The sequence below is a fragment of the Paroedura picta genome, chromosome 7 (genome assembly GCF_049243985.1).
Source record: "Paroedura picta isolate Pp20150507F chromosome 7, Ppicta_v3.0, whole genome shotgun sequence".
Taxonomy (NCBI): domain Eukaryota; kingdom Metazoa; phylum Chordata; class Lepidosauria; order Squamata; family Gekkonidae; genus Paroedura; species Paroedura picta.
Genome location: NC_135375.1, coordinates 19,868,982 through 19,893,443, shown reverse-complemented (window position 1 = coordinate 19,893,443; position 24,462 = coordinate 19,868,982). Strand labels below are relative to the sequence as shown.

At 45.6% G+C, this 24,462-nt stretch overlaps 1 protein-coding gene across 4 annotated transcripts in view; it reads left to right on the top strand.

Moving 5' to 3' along the window:
- The window catches only part of PRLR (prolactin receptor), a 115,662-nt gene that overhangs the window by 73,446 nt on the left and 17,754 nt on the right, over positions 1 to 24,462 (top strand). The window contains exons 4-10 of one of the 4 annotated variants that reach the window (XM_077346960.1): positions 6,537 to 6,827; positions 14,254 to 14,380; positions 15,064 to 15,196; positions 15,660 to 15,829; positions 18,166 to 18,332; positions 20,857 to 20,998; positions 23,256 to 23,385. In XM_077346960.1, coding sequence (XP_077203075.1) covers positions 14,314 to 14,380; positions 15,064 to 15,196; positions 15,660 to 15,829; positions 18,166 to 18,332; positions 20,857 to 20,998; positions 23,256 to 23,385 — 809 coding nt within the window. In that variant the 5' untranslated portion in view covers positions 6,537 to 6,827; positions 14,254 to 14,313. Of the gene's footprint in view, positions 1 to 6,536; positions 6,828 to 11,638; positions 12,528 to 14,253; positions 14,381 to 15,063; positions 15,197 to 15,659; positions 15,830 to 18,165; positions 18,333 to 20,856; positions 20,999 to 23,255; positions 23,386 to 24,462 lie in introns of those variants that run through there. The other 3 variants (XM_077346962.1, XM_077346961.1, XM_077346959.1) reach the window with 3 other exon arrangements.

Genomic DNA, 24,462 nt, shown 5'->3' with positions numbered 1-24,462 from the left:
TGCATTCAGTTCCTGACTTTCTGAAAGGGAATAGCATCTTTTCTTGCAATCTTTCCCACAAGCACTTCCTTTCCAGTTTTTTAACCACTCCTCCCTGGGGTGGAAGACAGTAAATCTCCGGCGAGGATATTAGCAGAGGAACAAAAGAGGCCATGCGAGTGAGAGGACAGAGGCAAGCGAGACCTGTGTTCAGACCCTTTTCTCTTGCTCAGTTTGGTTGACAAGGAGCCATTATTAGAGAGAAGAGAGCGTTACTATTTTTATAGCCTGCTCTTCGCTATCCAAAAGAGTCTGAAAGCATCTTCCTTTCGCCTTCTTGTCCTCTCCCCACAACAGATACCACGAGAGAGCCCTGACAGAACTGCTCTGTGAGAACAGCTCTAAAAGGACTGCACATCCATACTGTCCGTAGAACTGGGTGACCTTGGGCTCCTCACAGTTCACATAGAGCTGTTCTTGCAAACCAGTTCTCTTAGAGCTCTCTCAACCCCACCTACCTCACAGGGTGTCTGTGGTGGAGAGAGGAAAGGGAAAGGTGTTTATAAGCCACATTAGGACTCCTTCAGGTAGTGAAAAGTGGGATATTAAAAAAACTATCTGCATGATTGTACCCTTTCATTTGGATTCTGTTTTGTGACACACACACACACGCACACCCTTCTGAGTGACAAAAGAGATGCCGCTCAGCTGACCAAGTCCCCCAATTGTCCTTGTCTTCCTTTGGCAGCGGATTGTGGATCACAGCCCCTTGGAAAGAGATGCTTCTGTGGGAAGGTTTTTTTGTTCAAGAGGATTTTTGAATAGGGACTTGACGGGAAGGTGCAAAGGCACCCGAGGGAGGGAGAATGGGGGGGAGGCAAACACAAAGCAACTCTTTGCAGAGCATTGCAGGAGCGGGCTTGTTTTTCCACCGCCGATTTCCAGTAAAAATGGTATAAAAGGGAGAGCTAAAGGTGAGCTACAAAGAGATTAGGAGAGTAACTATTAAAACGCTCAGGAACATGCCGGCGAATCGGACGGCAAGGAGATAATTAGCCAGCCCAAGTGGAAGGCAGTAAGTGCTCAAATAAAAGAAAGGGAATATGGTAAGTGCCTTCTAAAAGAATAGTAATTGCCTGGCAGCAGCTGTTTGTAGGGTCGGGGCCTAATAGGTTTGCGATTCAGAGCAGCCTCCTGCAAAACAGTTTATCTCATGATTGCATTACGTTTTGATGCTCCGGGCGGCCTGGTTGCCACGAAAAGGGGGGAAATCAGAAAGCGAGAGCTCTCTGCCTAGATGAAAAAAGAAGTTTTCCAGAGTCTCGGGGTTCTTTCCTTTCAACATAAAAGAGAAGGTTTTGTACAGCTGAAATGCACGTGTGCAAAGCAACCCGTAGTCCGATCCATGGGACCCACAGCTGTGCCAGCTCAGTGCAGTGGTTCTCAACCTGGGGGTCGGGACCCCTTTGGGTTCGAACGACCTTTTCACAGGGGTCATGGCAGGGCAAGCAGCTTGGTCGGGGGTGGGGGGAGGTGCCATCCACACAACAGCCTTGCAGGGTAGATTGAGACAGAGCGTTCGTCTGTCTGGAGCAGCGGAAGAGAGCGAGATCGGCATGGTGGGACAAGAGGCAGAACTGAACCGAGAAACCCCAGAAAAAAAAACACCCAATTTATATACAGTCATGAACAATGGATCTTCACGCCATTGGTCAGTTTTGGTTTAATTTCTGTGAAAGAACACTCATCCCACTGAGTACAGCAGTTCACATCTTGAGCAGAATATGACTGTAGTAAACTTAAAATGTGCAAAGGGCATGCAAGATCCTGCACATCACCAGACTGCTTCTGAGCTTGGCTTCCTGTGTTAGTGAGCGTCTGCTCACAGGCATAGCTTGGGGGGCAGGGGGCGGGAACAGTGCTCAGGGAAACCCATCTCAATGGCCTCGATCTTATTGTCCAGAAAAAGGAGGGGGAAATATGTAACCAAAAAAGGCCTGAGTCAAGGAACCAAAAGGTTAAGAAGAGTCGGTTTTTGTACCCTGCTCAAAGCATGGAGTCTAAAAACAGCTTACAATCACCTTCCTTTCCTCTCCCCTCATCAGACACCCTGTGAGGTAGATGGGGGCTGAGAGAGCTCTGAGAGAACAGCTCTGCAACAGTCTCTAACAGGTCTGTAACTAGTCTGAGGTCACTCAGCTGGCTGCCTATGGTTGCTCAGGGAATGAAACCTGGCTCGCCAGATTCGAAGTTGCCACTGCTACACCTCAGAAGAATTAGACATATTATAATATAGAATCGTAGAATCGGAAGGGACCTCCAGGGTCATCTAGTCCGACCCGCTGCAGAATGCAGGAAACTCACAACTACCTGCCCACCCACAGTGACCTCAGTTCCATGCTCAGATGATGCTTCCACCAAAATATATGAAAAACATGTATTTATTGTTAAAGAAGGTCAAAAGCATTAATGGATCTCAATGTTAGCTAATATATTAATGTAACCTTAATTCTGTATCTTATTGCTACGTACCAAGTAAGCTGCTTTGTCCTCCTCCTGCATCTTCCAGATGTTGTTTGCAAGCACTTGTTCCAACAACCATTGGGCATCTTCTCTTCTTCGCCAACAGAAACATTTATGTTGGCCCACTTTGCTAAAAGGAGAGTGAGGGCAAGAGAAGGAGAAGCAGAGGAAATAGGGGAGTCACATACCCCCTGCCAAATCTCTTGGCTTTCTTTCCCCAGGGCCTTTCCAAAACGTCATCCCCCCCCCCCATGCAATGACTGCACAGCTGTTACCCTTAATTTACTTATTTGTTGGACACAGAAGGCAGGGAAGTTTTGCCAAGGAGCTGTTTGTGTTGTGACGATATCGTTCTTTTCCCCCCGGCACTCGGATCACAATAAAAGCTGCCCCTTGGGAAGCGTTGCTTGGGTTGGAACATCGGATGCTGTTGTAAATTTGGGGATGAATGTGGTCGCACGCATATCAGGATACCTCTATCAGATGGGGAGGGAGATGATGGGAGCTGGGGACCCTCCGGTTTGGGATGATGTGATAAAGGTTCAAGGTGTAAAGTTAAAACTCCACAAGAAGAGTTGGGTGGCAACTGATAGCCATTGGAGAAGACCAAAAGCCTTGGGTGCAGCAAGGATTAATGGAGCAGGAAACGAAGCACAAGATATGCCCAGTTGTGGGAGCTGGAATGTCATAGTCCCGCATTGTATACCGCATTGGTCAGACCTTACCGGTAGTCCTGTGTGTAGTTCTGGAGGCCTCGCTTCAAAAAGGACGTGGAGAAAATTGAGAGGTTGGAGAGGAGAGTGTTGAGGCTGATCTGGGGCCTGGGGACCAAGCTCTGCGAGGAAAGGCTGAGGGACTTGGGAATGTTCATCCTGCAGAAGAGGGGGCATGATTGCTCTCTTTGTATTTGAAAGGTTGTCATTTGGAGGAGGTCAGGTAGTTGTTCCTCTTGGCAGCAGAAGACAGGACCCAAGGTAATGGGCTTATCAGCTAGTACCAGGTGGGGGGGATTCACAAGATACTTCAGCAATCAAAACAGCCACCTAAGGGTGTGGTGAGCTTCCCCTCACTGGTGGTCTTTAACCAGCAGCTGGATGGATTTTTTCCATGGATGCTTGAGGCTGATCCTGAATTGAGCAGGGGGGTTGGACTAGATGACCTGTATGCCCCCTTCCAATCCTATGAATTCTGTGACTGGTGTTAAATTCAGACATCTGGTGGAATGCAGAAACATAATGGGATAGGATTAATTCTGCGTATGCACTTTACACACAGGACAAGAAGGGTCATGTTGTGGACAATTTTGCCCTCTTAGGAAAGAGACCATGGAGGCCAATAAGATACGGATGGAGAGATAAATAAATAATAGCGAGTCTTAAGAGTCACTTCAAAAAATGGTGGTTCCTATTGCTCCCCTGGTCAAAACCATGAGACACATCTCAAGATGGAGAGGGAAATGGGGGAGGTGACTAAAATAGCAAATGTAATGTTGGGCAACTAAAATAGGGGGTGGCTACACAGTGATAGGACAAACATTTGCTCAAGTCATACCATAGGAATGAGGCTTCTTGTTGCCACAAATGAGAAGGAGAAGGAGAAGGAAGAGGAAGAGAAGGAAAAGGAAAAGTAAGAGGAGGAAGAGGAGGAGGATGAGGAGGAGGAGAAAGGAAGAGGAAGAGGAGGAGAAGAGCTGGCTTGTATACCCCACTTTTGACTGCCTGAAGGAGTCTCCAAGTGGCCTACAGTCACCTTCCCTTTCCTCTCCCCACAACAGGCACCCTGTGAGATAGGCGAGGCTGAGAGAGCTCTGATAGGACTGCTCAGTCACAACAGCTTTATCAGTGCTGGGACTAGCTCAAGGTCACCCTTGCTGGCTGCAAGTGGAGCAGCGGGGAATCAAACCCAGCTTGCCAGTTTAGAAGCCACCACTCTTAACCCCTACACCACACTGGGTTCTGAGTGGAGTTTGAGACGGAGTGCAGGACATAGATGTACCTTATGGGAAGAGTGACTACACAGCTATACACTTGTGTCAGCGACTGTTGCTTGAAAGTTCAGGACGATCACATTTGATTTCAGTAGAGCGGACAGTATCCTCTCGGTTGCTAGGAAACATGAAGCCCTGATAGGCTGCTTAGCCCAGGCCTCATTCCGCACACACAGGATAATGCACTTTCAATGTGCTTTGGCAGGAGGATTTCTGTGTGCAGAACAGGAAAATCTACTTCTAAAGTGCATTGAAAGTGCATCATCTATTGTGTGCAGAAAAGGCCCAGGTTAAGAAAGGCTGGACTGGTTTATCCATGTAGCACACTTGGCACGTGCTCCAGGGCCCACTCTTCCAGGGGCCCCACACGGTGCCTTCCCCCCATGGATCAGGGCCATAGCCTCCCCCATTTCCCTCTTTAAGGACACTCAGAGTAACCCCCCTTTCCACTGTGGGGGAACCCTCCACCCCCCAATCCGGCTGCTCCCACCACAATTGTGCTCTGCTAGGGCCCAGCAGACCCTTAAACTGGCATTGGTGCTACAGGCCCCCGAATCCTTAAACCACCCCTGAGGAAAGGTACTGCCAAGTCTCAAAGAATACCCGTGGCCCTCCCCCTCCTCCCCTGGCAGCATCAACGTGCCGTTTCCAAAACACTCGCTTGCTATTGTTGAATCGGTCAAAAGCTGCGCAATTCCCCGCTCTTGCGTTTGACCACAAAACAGAAGTTCTTCTCTACCTCTCTCTTACAGCAAGTCTTGCCTTCCCTTTGTTGCGTAGGTGGACGGTGTTGCTGCATCTCTGTTGACTTGTTGGAGCCAGAGTGAGTGCTGCAATACGAATAACATTTTTATGAGCCGCGGAAAAAGGCTCCTGCCCAGATTAATATGGTGCAAGGCGCTGCGGGGTGGCAAGGGGAAAACAGTACTGGAAAGGTCTTGCTAGATCCGGGTGCTTATCTTGACACCTGTTTGCAAGTGAACCTGTGCCAGAAAGTTGGGGGGGGGGGGTATGCTATTATTATATCATCTACCAAAGACCTGGTTCTCACCTGGACTGATTCTGCACTTACTTTGTTTTTTTTTCTGAAGTGGATCCTTCTGAATACAGATCGATTTGGATTGGGGGGGGGGAGAGAAAGCAAGCAGCTAATCAGCCCCTAGCCATCTCACTAAGCTCAATTCAAGAGCTCAGGGAAGGCCTGGAAGCCTGGTATCTAACTGGTATCCATTTCTGCCAGACAGCACGTTGCAAATTAATATTTGGGGGTGTAGTGGAAGGGTCTTTATGCTTTTGCTGGCTGTAAACTGCCACCCAAAAGCGGAGGTGGGGTACTAATCTAATAGCCTTGCTCATGTCTTGCAAACTAACAGCTATGGCTTCCTTTATTGAGGCTGGGCCTGGGGATCCGCTGGAGGGACATCTCATCTCCAGACTGCAAAGATCAGTACGCCTGGATTAAACCGATGCTTTGGAGGGTGGGCTGAGGTCCCTGATTGGAGGAGGAGGAGGCAATTGGGCAGGACAGCCACCCTGATTGGCTGTTAAGCGCTGAGTGGCACTTAAACCATGAGACATGCTCCTCCTCCAAGCCCTTACCCGAAATATATTATGTGGAACAGATATGAGCTGCCTCACGCACTTTCAGCTGAGATGCAGGATAGAAATGTTTAAAATGAAATAATCGAAAAGTGTGTTGTGAATCCATCCTGGGATCATGATAAACTCTTTTTCAAACGAAGTTTGTACATCCTACACTTTACAGTATGAAGAATCTCTGCCCAGTATTAGGCTAAATTAAGCACAATGCAAGCAAACAAATGGGAAACCACAGTTTGAAAGCCACAGGTATTATTGAGGAGCCAAAGAGAAGATACCAGTCTGGGCAATATTTGAAGCGTATTTTTTAAAAGGTTGTGGGAAGGAATTCTGCTTCCACCTCTCAATTCTATGTGGGGTATATGGAAAGGTGTACTATGAGGATAACACACGCATAACTTACAAATCTGTGATATAATGGGATGGTTGTTTTGTCGGTTTAATGTAGATCAGCTACAGAGACCTATATTCTTCCCTTCTTTATGGCAAAATCTTAAATTATTTGGGAAACACCTGGGACTGAGATTTGGAGAACATGCTGTTCAGTATATAAAGGCGCACGAGTGTCAAGAAATTTGTGATCATAAAGAAGGAAGTTTAGCTGGTCACAGAGGAGGAAGGAACAACATCACCCTGAAGCTACAGTCGAGGTTTACAAGAAAGGACATGCAACTCTTTGAAGGACAACTCTGAGCGCAGCTAATTCAGCGCTAGCTGGGGCTTGCAAGACCCGGAAAATGTAAGCAATCCCATGTATCCTTATCTAGGTAATCGGCTACAACGGGCTGTGGTTTGTTGTTATTTCTCTTGCATTACTGAGATATTGCCTGTTCATCGGGACAGAGAAGTGCACAGCCTTTGTTTCACACAGCTCAAGCAGAGAGGGTTGGAAATGCACAAAAAGCTTTGAATGTGAATTTTTTAATCGTTTGGAAAAGACGAACTGTGCACCGCATATTCTTGGGTGAAAGTAGCATGGGTTTTTATAGATGTTAGATTTGGCACAAACAGCGTTTGCCACCGTGCAGGATTTCAATACACGTTCTCTGCATTTTCTATTGAGCTTTCTGGCATGGTCTCTGTCCTTTCAGAAATGTAAGCGATTGAGCACAGAGCACAAAATAATCAGTGGGAGAAACTCAAGTGGGTTTCATTGTTATGGGGGAGGGGGCCAGCAAACCTGCAAAGCTCTTTGGCCTAGACAAGCACTTTGGAGGTTTTAGAATCCTAGAATCATAGAGTTGGAAGGGACCTCCTGGGTCATCTAGTCCAACCCCCTGCACTATGCAGGACACTCACATCCCTCTCGCTCATCCACTGTCACCTGCCACCCCCTTGAGCCTTCACAGAATCAGCTTCTCCGTCAGATGGCTACCCAGCCTCTGTTTTAAATTTCCAAAGATGGAGAATCCACCAAAGATAAAGAATCCACCACCTCCTGGCTGGCTGATTTTTGAGAAATCAAACTCATGTTCTCGAGGTCATAAATTTGATTGTGGGTTTGGGAGGCAAAATGTAGGCTTTAGGTCTGCACGTATGCAAAGACACTGCTCTCCCAGAACTCTTCTTGTTGCTAGCTCTAAAATAGTGTTTTCCTTGGTCAAGCATTAGAGCAGGGGTAGTCAAACTGCGGCCCTCCAGATGTCCATGAACTACAATTCCCAAAAGCCCCTGCCAGCAAATGCTGGCAGGGGCGAATGCTGGCAGGGGCTTCTGGGAATTGTAGTTCATGGACATCTGGAGGGCCGCAGTTTGACTACCCCTGCATTAGAGGCATGAAATCTACATCCCAATTTTACTTCGCCAGTTGTTTGTCTCGGTTTTCTTGCTGTTGGGAAGCAGGTTTCATTGCGTGCTTCCCTATAAAGGTAAAGGTATCCCCTGTGCAAGCACCAAGTCATGTCTGACCCTTGGAGTGACGCCCTCTAGTGTTTTCATGGCAGACTCAATACGGGGTGGTTTGCCAGTGCCTTCCCCAGTCATTACCGTTTACCCCCCAGCAAGCAAGCTGGGTACTCATTTTACCAACCTCGGAAGGATGGAAGGCTGAGTCAACCTTGAGCCGGCTGCTGGGATCGAACTCGCAGCCTCATGGGCAGAGCTTTCAGACTGCATGTCTGCTGCCTTACCACTCTGCGCCACAAGAGGCTCATTGTTTTCCCATAGTATCAAGATATATTGGTTCCCGTTTCTTCCCTGATCTTTCCTAAACCTGCTTTGCTATGACATTTTGGGAAAGATCATAGCAAAGTCTGGATGGCTGTTGTGTGGGCAGAAAACTTGGGATTTTCCCAGACCTACCCATGCAGCAACAATTATCCCTGCTCCAGCCTCAGCAACAGCCATTTATGGGGGCCAGTGTGGGGTAGTGGTTAAGAGCAGCAGACTCCGATCTTAAGAACCAGATTTGATTCCCCTTGAAACCTGCTGGGCAATCTTGGACAGGTCACAGTTCTCTCAGAACTCTCCCAGCCTCACATATCTCACAAAGTACCTGTTGTAGACCATTTAAGCAGTGGGAACTTCACTGCAGGAGCACAAATCGGGGGCGGATGAGGTGCTCCGGGCCAAATGTTCCCCCGTATGGTTGCAGGAAGAGGTGGGGCAACCCGCCATGACTAAAACTCCAGTCTGCAGCCCAGCATGAAACCTCCAGTGTGTAAACCAGGGGTAGTCAAACTGCGGCCCTCCAGATGTCCATGGACTACAATTCCTATGAGCCCCTGCCAGCAAATGCTGGCAGGGGCTCATGGGAATTGTAGTCCATGGACATCTGGAGGGCCGCAGTTTGACTACCTCTGGTGTAAACGGTCGTAGGGAGATCAAGAGGAGGAGATTGTAAGCTGCTTTGAAACACCTTAAGGTTGTTGTTGTTGAAGTCATGTCTGACTCATCGTGACCCCATGGACAATGATCCTCCAGGCCTTCCTGTCCTCTACCATTCCCTGGAGTCCATTTAAGTGTGCACCGACTGCTTCAGTGACTCCATCCAGCCACCTCATTCTCTGTCGTCCCCTTCTTCTTTTGCCCTCAATCACCCCCAGCATTAGGCTCTTCTCCAGGGCGTCCTTCCTTCTCATCAGGTGGCCAAAGTATTTGAGTTTCATCTTCATCTCCTTAAGGTATAGAATTTTTTTCTTTCTTCTTTTTATCCTTTAGCTGGTGATTGGTGGAGCAGGTTGTCCGCTCAGCCAATACGCTGCTGTAGGTGCCGCTGGATTTTTTGCCTTATTTATAATATGTTCCCACTCTTGCCAATTGGTGGCAGTAGTTTTGGCCATATGGAGAGTCAATCTCTGGTTTCTAAGGTCTTCCTCAATCTGTTTAGGCCCTGTTTTCTTTGGTGCCAGTCATTGGATCTTTCATTCAGTTGGTTGTTCTCACCAGAGGAGTTCATGAATCAGTCTGCTGTTGTTCATTCTGCAGACATGGCCAAACCATTGCAGTCTGTGCTTTTGGATTTGTTCTTTAATTTGTGGTTGGTTGTTCCATTTTGTCCAAATTGTCTCATTTCAGTTATGATCACACAGAGAAACACCCAGAATCTGCTGCAGGAATCACATTTGGAATGTCTCGAGTTTGTATATGTCAGGCTTTAGTAAAGTCCCTGTCTGTGATCCATGTAGGAGGATTGGCAGGATTAGTGTCCAGAAGAGAGGAACTTTGGTCTTGAGAGAGATGTTCATCTTCTTCCAGAGGCACCATTTGAGTATGGCAAATGCTGATGTTGCTTGGCCAATCCTATTGTGGGCTTCAGTGATAGGTGATACTTCCTTTTCTTGCACCAATGAACCTAAGTATTTAAATTCTTTAACTTGCTCAATCTGGGCTTCATTAAGATATACATATATTGGTGATCCATCTGTGGTTATGACTGGTTTTGTCCTCATTTATTTTTAAGCCATAAGATTGGGCGATGCAGGCAATGTCATACAGGATGTTAGTAGCCTCTGCGTCTGTATCAGCAAATATGGCACTCTTATCTGCAAACATCAGATCTATCACAAAGTTGTTTTGGCCATATTGAACTCCACACCAATTCTTTGAATACTGTTCTCATAATGGTATCAACTATGATGTTAAAAATTAGGGGAGAGGCCACATCTCCTTGACGCACTCCAGACTGGATTGTGAACTCCTCTGATAGCTCATTTCAGATTCGCTCTTGGCTTGTTGAACCATCATATGCTATTTGAAGAACATTTTCAGTTTTTAATACCTTCCATAGAGAAGGCCAGTGGACACAGTCAAAAGCGGCTTTGAAGTCAATAAAGACGATGACAGTTCTCTTTCTGCGCCCGATTCTTTCCTCTGCTAGTTGACGGATGGTAAACATCTGATCAATACAGCCCCAATGTGGCCCAAATCCTGCTTACTCTTCTCTACTAGTCTGTTCACAATGTTTCCGTATCCTTGATTGTTTGATCTTCATGAAGACTTTGCTAATAACTGACAAGAGGCTGATTCCACGGTAATGTTTACATTCTCAGTTATCACGTTTCTTCAGAATTGGCACTATGATGGCTTTCTTAGGCGTTGACGGAATGCATTCTGAGCGCCATATGAGTGTTAAGAGGGTGTGAAGCTGTTGTAGCAGAATGTCTCCCCTGGTTTTATTCATTTCAGCAGTAACTTGCTCTGCGCCAGGTGCCTTTCCATTCTTCAATGATTTTATTGCATTTTTTAGTTCAACGAGAGTTTGCTCACTGCTGTTGAATATATTTTCTGGCAAGTCAATATGTGGTAGTTCTGGTGGTGGTCCCTGAGGTGCATCATGGTTGTAGAGATGGTTAAAGAATTCTTTCCATCGCTTCAGGCATTTGGTAGTAGATATCACAAAAGTACCATCTTCTCTTGATCATTTGTCAACTTACTTTAAAAACCTATTCTTCCCATTTGAGAGCCTTTTTATTTTTAGTTCGTCAACAACATTAGAATGATATAATCAACTGTATCTCAAGTTATTTGAATTTCCAACTTTATTTTTTAAAGTAAATCTCTGACCTGTTTCTTTGTGGAGATATAAGGGGAGAAGCATATCTTGTCAACAAGGAGGGCTGCTGACTCAATTCTTTAATGCTCCTGAAAGATATTGTTGGGGAATTTAGCATAGCAAGAGAGGTAACAACAGTGTATACCAAGGGTCTTCCCTTAGAAACTCTCCAGATTAACCAGACATGATTGAAAAGTGTTTTTAATTAAAACAACAACAATTTAAGTAAGCAACAAACTTGCACACAAAATCAGCATAGCACACACAAGATTAACAAAACAGGATTGAGGGGGTGTGATAGGGGACTAAAAGGAGGAAAGTATAAAGTATAGCTACCGTCACAAGGTGGAGACGTTCGCAGGAGAAACTACCAGCATCTCTGGAAGAGATGAAACCTACAAGCATGAAAGGATGTGCATACTGGCACCAGGAAACACACATTGAGAAAGGGGTTCTGGTGTGTAGCTTAAATAGCAAGTTTTGTATCTTGAGGCTAAGGTTGGGCACTGTAGCCCTTCAAATGATTGTGTGTGTGTAGAATAAAGAAACTGGAAAGTCTTGCCCAGTTTAAGATAAAACCTTGAGTAGAATGACAGAGGTTTCCCAGAGTGGGAAAAATACATGTCATCCAAATTGGCAGGACCTGAGAATCAGCAATCAAACAGTTTAAGAAGAAGAGTTGGATCTTATATGCCACTTTTCTCTACCCAAAGGAGTCTCAAAGCAACTTACAATCTCCTTCCCTTTCCTCTCCCCACAGCAGAGAGCCCTGATATTACTGCTCAGTCAGTGCTGTGGTGAGCCCAAGGTCACCTAACCACTACACCAAGCTGACTTGGGAAAGTTAAATAGCAGGGGATCCATTCACCATTGTTCCATCTAGCTTCCCCTCCATCTGAGAATCCGCTGAAGCTTCATGCTGTGGAGCGTCAGAGGTCCAGCATTTCACAGGAACATTTCACAACTTCCTGACCACCAAGATTAGAAACTGCTGACATGTTCAGGATGTGTTCACATGGCTGTTCTTCAGTGACTTGAAGGCAAATGAGTTACTAGTGAGCGTGCCCCACACATTCGTTTTCCCGCTTGCCCTGGTGTGCCTTTTGGTCAAAGCCAATGTGAGCAGTTTGTAGCCAATGCTAGCCTCTACCGTAGGGTCCTCAGACTCTTTGAAAAAGCTATCGTCAGTGCACAAAGCTTGATAGGATCTTGTAAGTGCTTTGAGAACCATGAGTAATGACGCTTCTGGTATTTTCATTGAGTCTCCTGTGCCTTGTTAAAGCTAATGAGTGTGCTGGAAGGGGGGGGAGAAGCCATGCCATTAATTAGCATCTCAGAAGAAAGAAAATCAGGCAGGGATGTGCAGAGACGGCCTTTCTCCGGCTGCAGTGGGGCGGGGAGCGTGATGCAGCCCTTGGACAGAAGGTGCGCGTGGGACCCTTGTGGGTGAGGCAAGATAAACATGCAATTTAATCAGTAACTAGAGTTGTCGGGTCACCCAAGGCCACCAGCGGGAGATGGGGGAGTAGGTTTGCCCGCTCCATGGTGGGATCTCCTGGAGATTTAGGACGTGGAGTCTGGGGAGGCCAGCGACCTCACTGAGATACAACGCCATAGAGTCTGCTTTCCTTAGCAGCCATTTTCTCCAAGGGAACTGACCTCTGTAGCCTGAAGTTGATTCTGGGGGAATGTAATTCCAGGGGATTGGAGGCTGTCCTCTCAATAACACTTTTTATTGGATATTGTAACTCTACATGCAAGAGAATCTGGGAGGGAAAGGGTTAAGAGGGCACTCTAAGGGAATACCTGGCAGATTGCCAACCCCGTAGGTTTGATGCTGAGTCCCTTTGACCCTTGCTGGCCTTCTACTTCATCTTATAAAGCAGGGGTAGTCAACCTGTGGTCCTCCAGATGTTCGTGGACTACAATTCCCATGAGCCCCTGCCAGCAAATGCTGGCAGGGGCTCATGGGTATTGTAGTCCATGTACATCTGGAGGACCACAGGTTGACTACCCCTGTTATAGAGGACCTTCTCTTTCACCTGGGCTTGGTGCTGTAGCAAATTAACCTTCCTGAAGTTAATCAGTCAATCCATCAATTTTATTTACAGTCATGGACCATCCAGTAGAAGGCATAAAACTACAAATCTGAAATCAATTATGAATGGATAAAAACTAAAAGAAAACAATTAGATATGGATCCAGCATAAAACGTATTATTGTGTAGGGTTGACCCAGCTTTGCCTTATCTTTGTAGCTATCCAAGCATATTTAGCAATTATTTTTCTTAGGTCTTTGTATCCGACGGTATTAAGTCGTCTTTCCTCAGACCTCTGGGGCATTCTGTAAGCACTGAGGCTACAGAATCTGTACGTAGATGATGATAGAGTTTACACTCAAATAGTTAATCTGTTCACAATAAGTTAAATATAGCTACATGGATATGCCAGTTCAATACCAGCAGCTCAAACAGATTTCCATTCATGCAAATGACACCTGGCTAAACATTAAGCCATTCCATGTTTTGCTGCATTGCTTTTCCTTCTGCCTTCCTAAAGCAGAAGCGGTTATACATTAACAGATAAGTTTCATTGTGTGCTGAGACACTACAGTTACATGTAACCATGTGCAGGCTCTAACCTGAGACCAGTGGTTCTCAACCTGGGGTCACAGCAGGACAAGCAACTTGGCCGGGGGGGGGGGGACCATCCACACAACAGCCTTGCGGGGTAGATCGAGATAGAGCGTTCGTCTGTCTGGAGCAGCAGAAAAGAGCGAGATCGGCATGGTGGGACAAGAGGCAGAACTGAACTGAGAAACCCTGGGAAAAAACCCAATTTATATACAATCATCAACAATGGATCTTCACACCATTGCTCAGTTTCAGTTTAATTTCTGTGAAAGAGCACTTGCATAATGTTATGGTTGGGGGTCACCACAACATGAGGAACTGTAGTAAAGGGTTGCGGCATTGGGAAGGTTGAGAACCACTGCCTTAGACTTCAGTGCTTTCACCAGCTTCTCTGTTTCGAACACTGGGGATTATACATCCTATGGCACCATCTGGTGTGCGTGAAAAGGATTCCTTAACCAAAGGCTTTGGAAACATGAGCACCTGGCATGTGCACGTCACAGAAGTTTACTGAATGCTGCTTGTTGCCTTACTTCCCAGTGAGCCTATGAGCTTTTGGTCCTTCCTGGAGGTGGAAACAAGGAGGTAGAGGACAGCAACATGAAGTCTGATGAGTTGTCTTCGTTATTTCTACTGCTGTCTTCTCTGAACGCCTGGTTGATTAATGGTGAGTACCCAGATTGATTGGCCATTTGGAAAATAAGATCCTGATGAGCATTAAAATGTAAGAACCCTAGTGGAACAGGCCACTGGTCCTTCTAGTCCAGCATCCTGTCTCACAAAGTAGCCAACAACAAGGCACCGAGACCTTCCCCTGATGTTACCTCCTGGCTCTGAGATTTATAAAGCCTCAGCTCTATATAGAAGAGGAGGTAGGTCCCACCTGTGAGAAGGTGGGTCTTCCCCCAAGAACTGATTGGCTTGACAGGTCAAGCCTTATCCTTCCCTGTTTTAACCCCATAATGGCCCTCCCGTCTGGCAGGCAAGGACTCTCTATCCTTCTCAATCATCTTGGTGGCATCTCTGTCACCAGCATCCATCACTCTACGTGGGCCTACCCTTGTCTTTGACCCATAAAGTTCAGCTGGCACAGATTACAGCTGCCAGGGTCCTCAAAATGACATCTTGGAGGGTCATTCAGGATATCCACCTTGCCTCAACCAGGATATCCACCTTGTGCGGAACAGGAAAATCTACATCTAAAGTACATTGAAAGTGCATTATGCAACATGTGCAGAATGGGACAGACACAAACCCACAACACCCTCCCCGAGCTGCACTACAGGCCTTAAACTGCACAACCGAAGGGCCGCTGCCAGAAATATTAAACTTTTTTTTTCTAATTCTCAGGCAAATCAACTCCTGGAAAGCCCATGATAATAAGCTGCCAGTCTTCAGGAAATGAAACATTTGCTTGCTTGTGGAAGCCTGGTTCAGACGGGGGACTTCCTACTGTTTATTCTCTGCTCTACAAGACAGATGGGTAAGAAAATATTCTGTCCTTTGTCCTTTCTTTGTTTCCTTTTACAGATTGGGCTGAAGCAGATCCAAAAGGACAGGACACCACCTTGTTTACAATGGGAAGCAAGGAGCACTGCTTTTATATAACCTGTTCATATGCACCCCTGTGAATGTGGAGATTGCAGCTGTGGGAATAATCTCCATTTGCATTGAACTGTGGGAACCATGTCAAAGCCTGTTTTTTTATAATAATAAATAATACATTTATAGTAATAAATAATACATTTTACCAAGGTTACCAGTTGATTCACTATCAAAGAGGTCCTCTGTTAGACAACCAAGGTCTTCCATTGAACATCCATCCTGCTTTCTGTATGGCTCCTTGAATTGTAAAGACGCTGAACTTGTAACCCGTAAGTGATGATTAGGTTTGCTAAATGTGGGCAGATCTTTATTAACTGTTATTTTAAACTATTGCATTTCAGAGAAGAACACGCCCACGAATGTCCTGACAACGTCACTGGAGGCCCCAATTCCTGCTACTTTGATCAAAAGTTCCTCAATCTCTCAGCATCCTATAACATCAAAATCAAGGCCACCAACGACCTGGGAAGTAATACCTCTGACCCCCATTATGTAGATTCAGCCTCTGTAGGTAAGTCTCCTCCCAGGCAACCAGCCGTCCCTCAGCTCATGACCCCCAGGAAGTACAAAAGGGGGCAGACCTAGAACGGCCAACAATTGGCTCTTGCATTTCTCACTCTGGTTCACTGAAATGCTTGAGTTGTGTTTTAAATATGTTGAAAAGAGCTCAGGAATGCATTCTGCGGTATTCTTTTCAATGGACTTATCCACAGCCTTCTCAGAACAATATTGGGCTGCGGTGGGGTGACTTTATTGCCCCATAAATATGAGGATACTTTCTCCCCAGGCTTCCCCAGCCAGTTCACCGTCCAATCAGGAAGCTGGGCAGAAAGCTATTTTTATTTTTATTTTTATTTTTATTTTGATTTTGATTTTGATTTTGATTTTGATTTTGATTTTGATTTTGATTTTGATTTTGATTTTGATTTTGATTTTGATTTTGATTTTGATTTTGATTTTGATTTTGATTTTGATTTTGATTTTGATTTTGATTTTGATTTTGATTTTGATTTTGATTTTGATTTATTTCTCACCACTCCCAGAACTGGCTCTTGGTTTTAACCCACCTGTTCTGATAGCATGCCACCACACCACATTAAAAGACTCCAGCTACCCTTTCTTGTAGCACCAGCTGAGGTCAACGCCACAGGCTGTGTATTCTTTAATGCGCCATGTGGCAAGGTGGCTGGGTAAGGAAATTTGCAGATCCTTTATGTTAAAGAACTTTGTTTTTCTATGACAAGTAGCTACAAGTTGAACACTAGGTACATAGAACCAAACAAAGAAAAGTCACTAACAATACTAACAATCCATGGAACATTTGGTCTTTTTTTGGTGACATGCTGTCCCCTCTCCCCAGGTGCACCAGCAAGCATCTTATAGCATCTTTGATCCCTCATGGCCGTGGCATGCATGAGTGAGAGCCAAGAAACCTGTTGGGAGAGTTTAAATATGCAAAGGAACCGAGCACCAGTAGCTTAAAGGATAAATAGCTTTAAGGATAAATAGCTTTATTGAGAACCGAAGCAACATTTTAAAGAGAGGAGAAAGTGTCCTAATTCCGTATTCTTCTGGAGGCAATCAGGGAGGAAGTGCACTCAAAGGAGCAGGAAGTCTGCAATTGAGCCAATCAGAGCACAGGAGAAGATTATTCGACAATACCAGGAAGTTCCTAATCTAAATATGCAAACTATACATCTCCTCCAGTGCCCCCTGTAGGATATTCTTCATATATGTTGGGGAATTATGCACACTACAGATCTTGCATAATCCAACAAGACCAATCCAACCAAAGGAGCTGTTCCACTTTTCAGGCTCTTCTCTATGTATACTCTGGGGGCCTTAGCCAATTTAGTGCCAGGCTCTGGGGCTCAAGCCTGTTCAAAAATGTACCCTCCAAGTAAGAAAACAGATCAAAGTGCTAGCCTGTTATCCCTTTAGGTTGTAAAAGCTGGTCTCTATTTGGAGAATGGCATCCTTTCCCCATACTGTCCCCATCACAAGGACTCCAGTGTATTCTTCTGTCCCCACGACTGTCTCAGCATTCCTTGCCCATCTGCCCGTCATCTCACAGTATGGGCCCTAACAGTTTCCGGAGGAGAAACCACGGTTGAGTGGTGGAAGACATGCTTAGACTGCCTCTCTATCTGCAAATAACACTTTGTTCTTCAAAGTCCATCCAGTTGGTGGTCCCTGGCCCAAAGGAAGCATGTCTGGCCTCAACCAGAGCCAGGACATATTTTGGACTGGCCCCTACCTGGTGGAACAAGCTCCCAGAACACATCCGGGCCCTGCTGGAGCTGGCACAATTCCACAGGGCCTGTAAGATGGAGCTCTCCCACCAGTGTTTTGGTTGGGGCCAAAGTTAACATCTACCTACCTATTTATTAATGACCCTACCCTATTAATGACCACCTGTGAAACCAGTTATTTATCCACTTACTCCCAATTCAACCTGACATTTGGGAGAGTTTTTAGCAAATTAAATTACATGCTTTACAGAATAATCGTTGCTGTTTTAACCCATGTTGTTTTAAATCTAACTTAACCTTACATTTTGTTGTTTCAACCACTGTATTATATACTACTTTGTACACTACCCGGAGTCAGCTTGCCAGAAGGGTGGTCTAAAAATCTAAAGAATAAAAAAAATGGAAGGTCCCAAGATTGGCTCCAGGCATCTTCAGCAATCAAGGAACCAGAGCTTGATGTACCCTGGATGACCCATTGTATAACATGGCTGTCTTTTTTGGTCTGATTCTGTTATTTCACGTACAGAATCATCAGAGGAAGGATCTGTAGCAGCGATTTCTTTTTAAGTGACTTATGGACTTTCATTTTGTTCAGGCAAGCCAGATCCTCCCACAGATCTGTCTCTGGAAGTCAGACAGCAATATGGAATCACGTACGTCTGGGCAAAATGGTCGCCACCCCCATTGGTTGCCGGTGCAGGAAGCTTGTGGGGACTGAATTATGAATTGCGATTCAAGTCTGCAAAAGAAGAAGAATGGGAGGTGAGTGGGCTGCATCTTCTTGCTAATGGATGCTCTTCACTTAAGAAGCCCTTTAGAAGAAGAAATTTAGAGCTGTTGTTTTTTTTTTACACCCTGCTTTTCAGTGCCCAGAGGAGTCTCAGAGTAGCTTACAAACACTTTTATCTTCCTCTCCCCACAACAGACACCCTATGAGGTAGGTAGGGATGAGAGAGCTCTAAGAGAACTGATCTGTGAGAACAGCTCTAAGAGAATTGTGACTAACACTGAATAGTCACTAACGATGACTATTTAAAATATGAGATTGGCTAGGTGGTGTTATTATCATAATTATTACCAAAAGAGAAGGCAAAGTTTGTGCAGTCTAGAGCAGGGGAAGCCTAGAGCAAGGGGATGCCTATTGATGACACCCAGGCCTGAACCCCTGAACACGCTGGGCTAGAGAGCACATTGATATGTTAAATAAAGTGGAAGAGAGAACCACACCCTGTGGAACTCCACTTGAGAGCTAGCAGTGACGTGGTTGATTCTTTACCACAGCAACCCTCTGTCCGTGGTCCTGGAGAAAAGAGACCAGCCATTGTAGGGCTGTTCCCCCGTATTCCAGCGTTGGTGAAATGGTGAGCAAGTAGCTTGTGGTCTAACACAGTGGTCCCCAACCTTTTTATCACCAGGGACCACTCAACACTTGACAGTTTTACTGAGGGCCGGCGTGGGGGGTAGTTTACTCCTCCACTCTCAACCACTGCCCTAACGCTCTCTGATTGCTATGGTCAACATGTTTAAACATCCCTTCAAAATAAGATACAGACACGCCACAACAATGAACATAAGGAACATTTTATTTTCATGGAAATTTTAACTCATGAACCCTGAGCTTGTTTCTCTGCAACGAGATAGTCCCATCTGGGAGTAATGGGAGACAATGACACCCGAAGTGTGTTGTAAAGGGCCAGGGGGGATGAAGTAAAGGTACGGGGGGGGAGAGGCATCCTTCTCGGCCCACCTCCAATTAGTCGACGGACCACATGTGGTCCGCGGCCCACATGTTGGGGATTGCTAGTCTAACATATCAAACGCTGCAGTGTGATCGAGTGACACACGCAGCAGCAACCTGCCCCGATCCACCTGTCATTGGAGGTCATCTATCAGGGCCACCAAAGCCATTTCCACCCCATGACCGGGTCAGAAGCCAAACTGGGATAGATCAAGGACATCTGGAGAGACACAGTTTGGCCACCCCTGGTCTGGAGCCATAATGGCCAAAGCACACTTAAGTCTCCAACAACGGCATGTAATACTCTAAAATGATATCCATTTGCTGGAGGGCTTTCAAGGACAGCGAAGATCAAACACGTACAAAAACAATCCACTCTTCTTTGAAGGATCCTCTTGAGACAAAGCACTGAGGTCACATCCATTTGCCGTAGGGCTTGAAGGGTCTTGAAATGCTACCATCGAATCTCTGGGGCAAATAGATTTGTCCCTGGTTCAGCACAGGTTGTTCTTGAGATCCGAGTCCTACTTTTGACTCAAATGCCTTTGTTTGCTGTTTATGCTTTAAAATCGCCTCTGATAAGGGAGAGGATATGCCTTGGACTGGCACAAGCTCTATGTTGTATTAGAAATGCAGATTCTAGCTGAAGGCTTGGCAAGAATTTCATGTCTCAGAAGGATAAAAGAGAATAAATTAGGTACTCCTGCCAGCCCAGAGAAGTGACTCAAACTCTGTAGAAGAGGCAGCTTGGCCTAGTGGTTAAGTGGTTACGACTGGTGGCCTCTAATTTGAACAGCCAGGCTAAATTCCCTGCTCCTCCACATGCAGCCAGCTGGGTGACCTTGGGCTAGTCACAGTCCTATTAGATCTGTTCTCACATAGCAGTTCTGTCAGGTCTCTCTCAGTCCCACCTACCTCACAGGATGTCTGTTGTGGGGAGAGGAGGCAAACTCTTTTGTATACCCTGCTTTTCACCATCCACATTAGTTCCAAAGTGGCTTACAAACACCCCGGAGACTGGCATCCCTATTCTTAAGTGAGGCCTGTACAACCCGAGAGTTTAAGCCAAACACAGCCCACCAGCCATGGTAACACTCTGTTTCTGATGCCTTAGTGTAGTGGTTAGAGAGCAGTGTCCTCTAGTCAAGGAACTGTGCTTGATTCCCCACTCCTCCTCCACCTGCAGCCTGCTGGGTGACCTTGAGCCTGTTACAGTTCTCTCAGAGCTCTCTCAGCCTCACCCACCTCACAGAGTGTCTGTTGTGGGGAGAGGAAGGGACGGCAATTGTGAGCTGCTTGGAGACTCCTTTGGGGAGTGAAAAGCAGGGTGCAAAAAAAACAGCTCTTCTTCTCTGTAGCCCCCAGTGGGGGTGGGAGGGTCACCCACTATAGACCCCTATACATGTCTGGTAAACATCATTCCACTTTGTGGATCCTCAGGTGTGTATCCACTAAAGAGTCCTCCTGCTGTGATAGGCCCTTGTGATGACCGGCTTTTAAAACCCAGATCATCTAAAATCCTTCCCCTTTGTCTTCACTGCCTCCCAGATTAATTTTGCTGGAGAACAAACGGAATATAAAATCTTTCAGTTACACCCGGGAGTGAAATACACAGTTCAGGTTCGCAGCATAACACGATACAGCGAGAATAGCGAATGGAGCCCGGAGACTTACATTCGACTCCCTAACGGTGAGTTAATTCCTGTGTTATTTTTACGTTTCAAAATAGGTGGGCAACAGGGAGACCTGGAACTTAAAACCTTAGGAATAAAACACCCGATGGCTTCGGCCTAGACAGAGCGGCTTCCAGGAAAGGAGACCTGCAGTGGAGAAGCAGATGTGGGGGGAGTGGTTAAACCTTTCCCCATTTGTCAGTATGGTTGCCAACAGGCCTGGAGAAAAATGCCCTGTCCCTTTAATAGAGACAGCATCTGAAGCTCTTTTTGCCATAAAATAATAGCACCCAATTAAGCCTCCATTAAAGGGACAGGACATTTTTTTAATCTTCAGTAATCAACCACTCATATTTATCATTAAAACAGGCTTTCTCAACGAAGGTTTCAAGAAACCCTGGGGTTTCTTGACAGCCCTGGAAGGGTATCCCGAATGGGTAGGAGTTAATTAATTTTTAAATATTTTTTTAATTCGTTAAACATTTATCAGGGGGAATGACCATATATGTTCATGTTGACCTGCCCTCCCCTCCCAAAATGGCCAATGATGGGCCTGGAAGGGGTGGGAAGGGGACAGGCCCTGAGTGGGTGTGTACACAGCTCTGCTTCCCAACCATATTCTGCATGAACACCCCATTTCTGGAAGTTCTCAAGGCCTGAAGAAGGTTTCAGGGGTTTTTCAATGGTAAAAAAAAACTGAGAAAAGGCAGCATTAAAAGGAAGCTGAAAGAGAGAACCATTAGAGTAAAAACCTTTCAGGATGCTTGACAACTACAGTAGAAATACATTCCACAACTAGTAAAAATACGAATAAGTCCAAGAAGGTGGCAGCACAGTCAACAAGAATCAGAATCACACACTCCTTAAATGTGTTCAGTCAATCTCCTCCAAAAACCTTCCAACAAACGAGACTGCACCACCCTCTGAGTGGCCAAAAATATACCCAGGAGGGACATCAATAGAAGACATACATCCTAGAAGAATTCTTCACAATTGCATAAATAAGCATGACCCGGAGTAATGATGCCACGATATGGTTACCTTGGGTCACGTCTGTTTTTTTCAGATATAAAAATATTTTGTTGAGCTGCATAGACGTTTTGTGGAGAATTTTTATAAGATGTATGTCTTCTATTGAGGTCTCTTTGTTGGTGTGCTCATTGACGAACCTATAATAAAGTATAATGATATGACAGGTATGGAAGGAAATTGTACTCTCTTAAAGGAATATACACATTCTTTTGTTAAAAAAAAATTGCTTTGAGTGTATCTGGAAGGGACTTGCCCAGCCCATGATTTTTTAGCTGGACAAACTGAACATTGAACATGAAGCCTTCTGCATGCAAGAGTTAGGGTTAGGTTCTCTAGAGCAGGGGTAGTCAACCTGTGGTCCTCCAGATGTTCATGGACTACAATTCCCATGAGCCCCTGCCAGCAAACGCTGGCTACCCCTGCTCTAGAGTTGTGACTCTAAGCACCTCACTTTGGATTTTAAACCCGCTCTCAACATGTCCGGTATTCAAAAAGTAAACCACCTGGCATATTTAGGACTTGGCTACCCACAACTCCCCAGTTACAGAAGAGGTGTTGGAGGAGTTTCAGCATGCAAGAAGAGTGGAACACTAGGCTGCTTAAGGAATAAAATAGTTTTTATTTTGAAGAGAAGCAACGGTACGGAAAGAAAAGGAGATTGGAGATCTGATGGAGGGCCAAACATGGACATCCACAGATCTGTCTCCAGGCAAGAGAGCAATAGATTGCAGATGGGTTTTTTAAGGAGAATCCCAGAAGACGTTACAGAAAAAGATGAACCTCAAGGACTATGCACACTGGATCTTCAGAAGGGGTGTTGGAATATGAAAGATCTGCAAATGTGCATAACTAAGTAGAATATAAAGGGTGTCCTGTAGGGGGCATCAGAGGAGATGTATATTTAGCATAGATAGGACAGGAATTTTCAGATGATTTTCAAATTATCTCCTCCAGAATCCTTATTGGCCCAGCTGGAGATTTCCTGCTTTTTGAACACACTTCCTCCCTGCTTGGTGTCTAGAACAGCTGTTGAACAGAAGAATGACTGTGGTTGACACCAGTTTAAAAAGTTAGGTCTCTGTCACTCTCTTTCTATACACATTTGCTTCTGTTCATAAATAAGACTATTTTATTCTTCAAGCAGCCAACAAGAGAGAACCTCCCGGTCTGCCAAACACAACTTCCAAGCAGGTAACAGAGCAGGATGCATTCTAATGGTTTTATCTATCTCTTTGTGTCCAGGCCAACCTCCGGGGAAGCCAGAGATAATAAAGTGTCGGTCTCCCGAAAAAGAAACCTTTACTTGCTGGTGGAAGCCCAGTTCTGACGGAGGCCTGCCCACCAATTACACTCTGTTCTATAACAAAGAAAGGTAATGAGTTATCAATAATATAAACAATAATATAAACAAGCATACCATTAGTATAGTCTTCCAGATCCTGACCGCATTCACGGATTATGGGCTTGTTATTGCACCAGTGTTCAATGCTCATAATATTCCTTCCACCACCCGAAATGCTTACACCATTCACCATAATTAATGATGTGACATATTTAAGCAACTGTCACCCTTTTGTGCATGCTTGATCAACATTCATCAGACTGGGTGGCCGAGGCAGGCAGACAATGGATTGGATTCCTCTAGCGTTTCTACTAGAATTGTCTGGTTTCTACTTCAGATTGGGGAATCTCCTGCCCTGGCCAGACCTTCCCACTGTTGCTCAGTTGGGCAGCAGGAGAAAAATGGGGGTAATTGGTGGCATCTCGACACAATGACCTAACCTCCAGCATGAGTGGGAGTGATTTCACCATGTCACCAACATCGCTCTAAAATTCAGTCAAACTCGTTGGTTAAACCAGATAATTTTTGGCTGGATGCTAGAATATCACCGGTTGACACAATGAGGACAGGTCATTCTCCCACCAGCTCTCAAACTCACGCCAGGTCTCAAAAAGTCCTGTTTTCCACTGTTGAGAAGAGGAGGAGAGGATCCCTGTGACCACTACAAAAGATTGTTCTGGAGAACATGGGGCAAAGGCCGAGTGGAATGGCTATAGCAGCCTTTTTCAACCTTTTGACCATGGAGGAACCCCTGAAATATTTTTTCAGGCTTCAGGAAACTCCAGGAGTGATGTCAGCTGTCCACGCCCCTGGGAGTGACATCACCCATACACTCCTAACGGATATGACTAGCATTAGGAAAGGCCAATGGGATAAACCAAGAGTGGGTGCTTTAGGTCTGCTTTGTGCATGGCCTGTAGAGCAGTGGTAGTCAGCATTTGCTGGCAGGGGCTCATGGGAATTGTAGTCCATGAACATCTGGAGGACCACAGGTTGACTACCCCTGCTGTAGAGCAACAGGGGATATGGGTTCCAGGGACATCTAGTGATGACAGCAGTCACTCAAACTTCCAGGAAAGGCCATGGAACCCCTAGGGATCTCTCAGG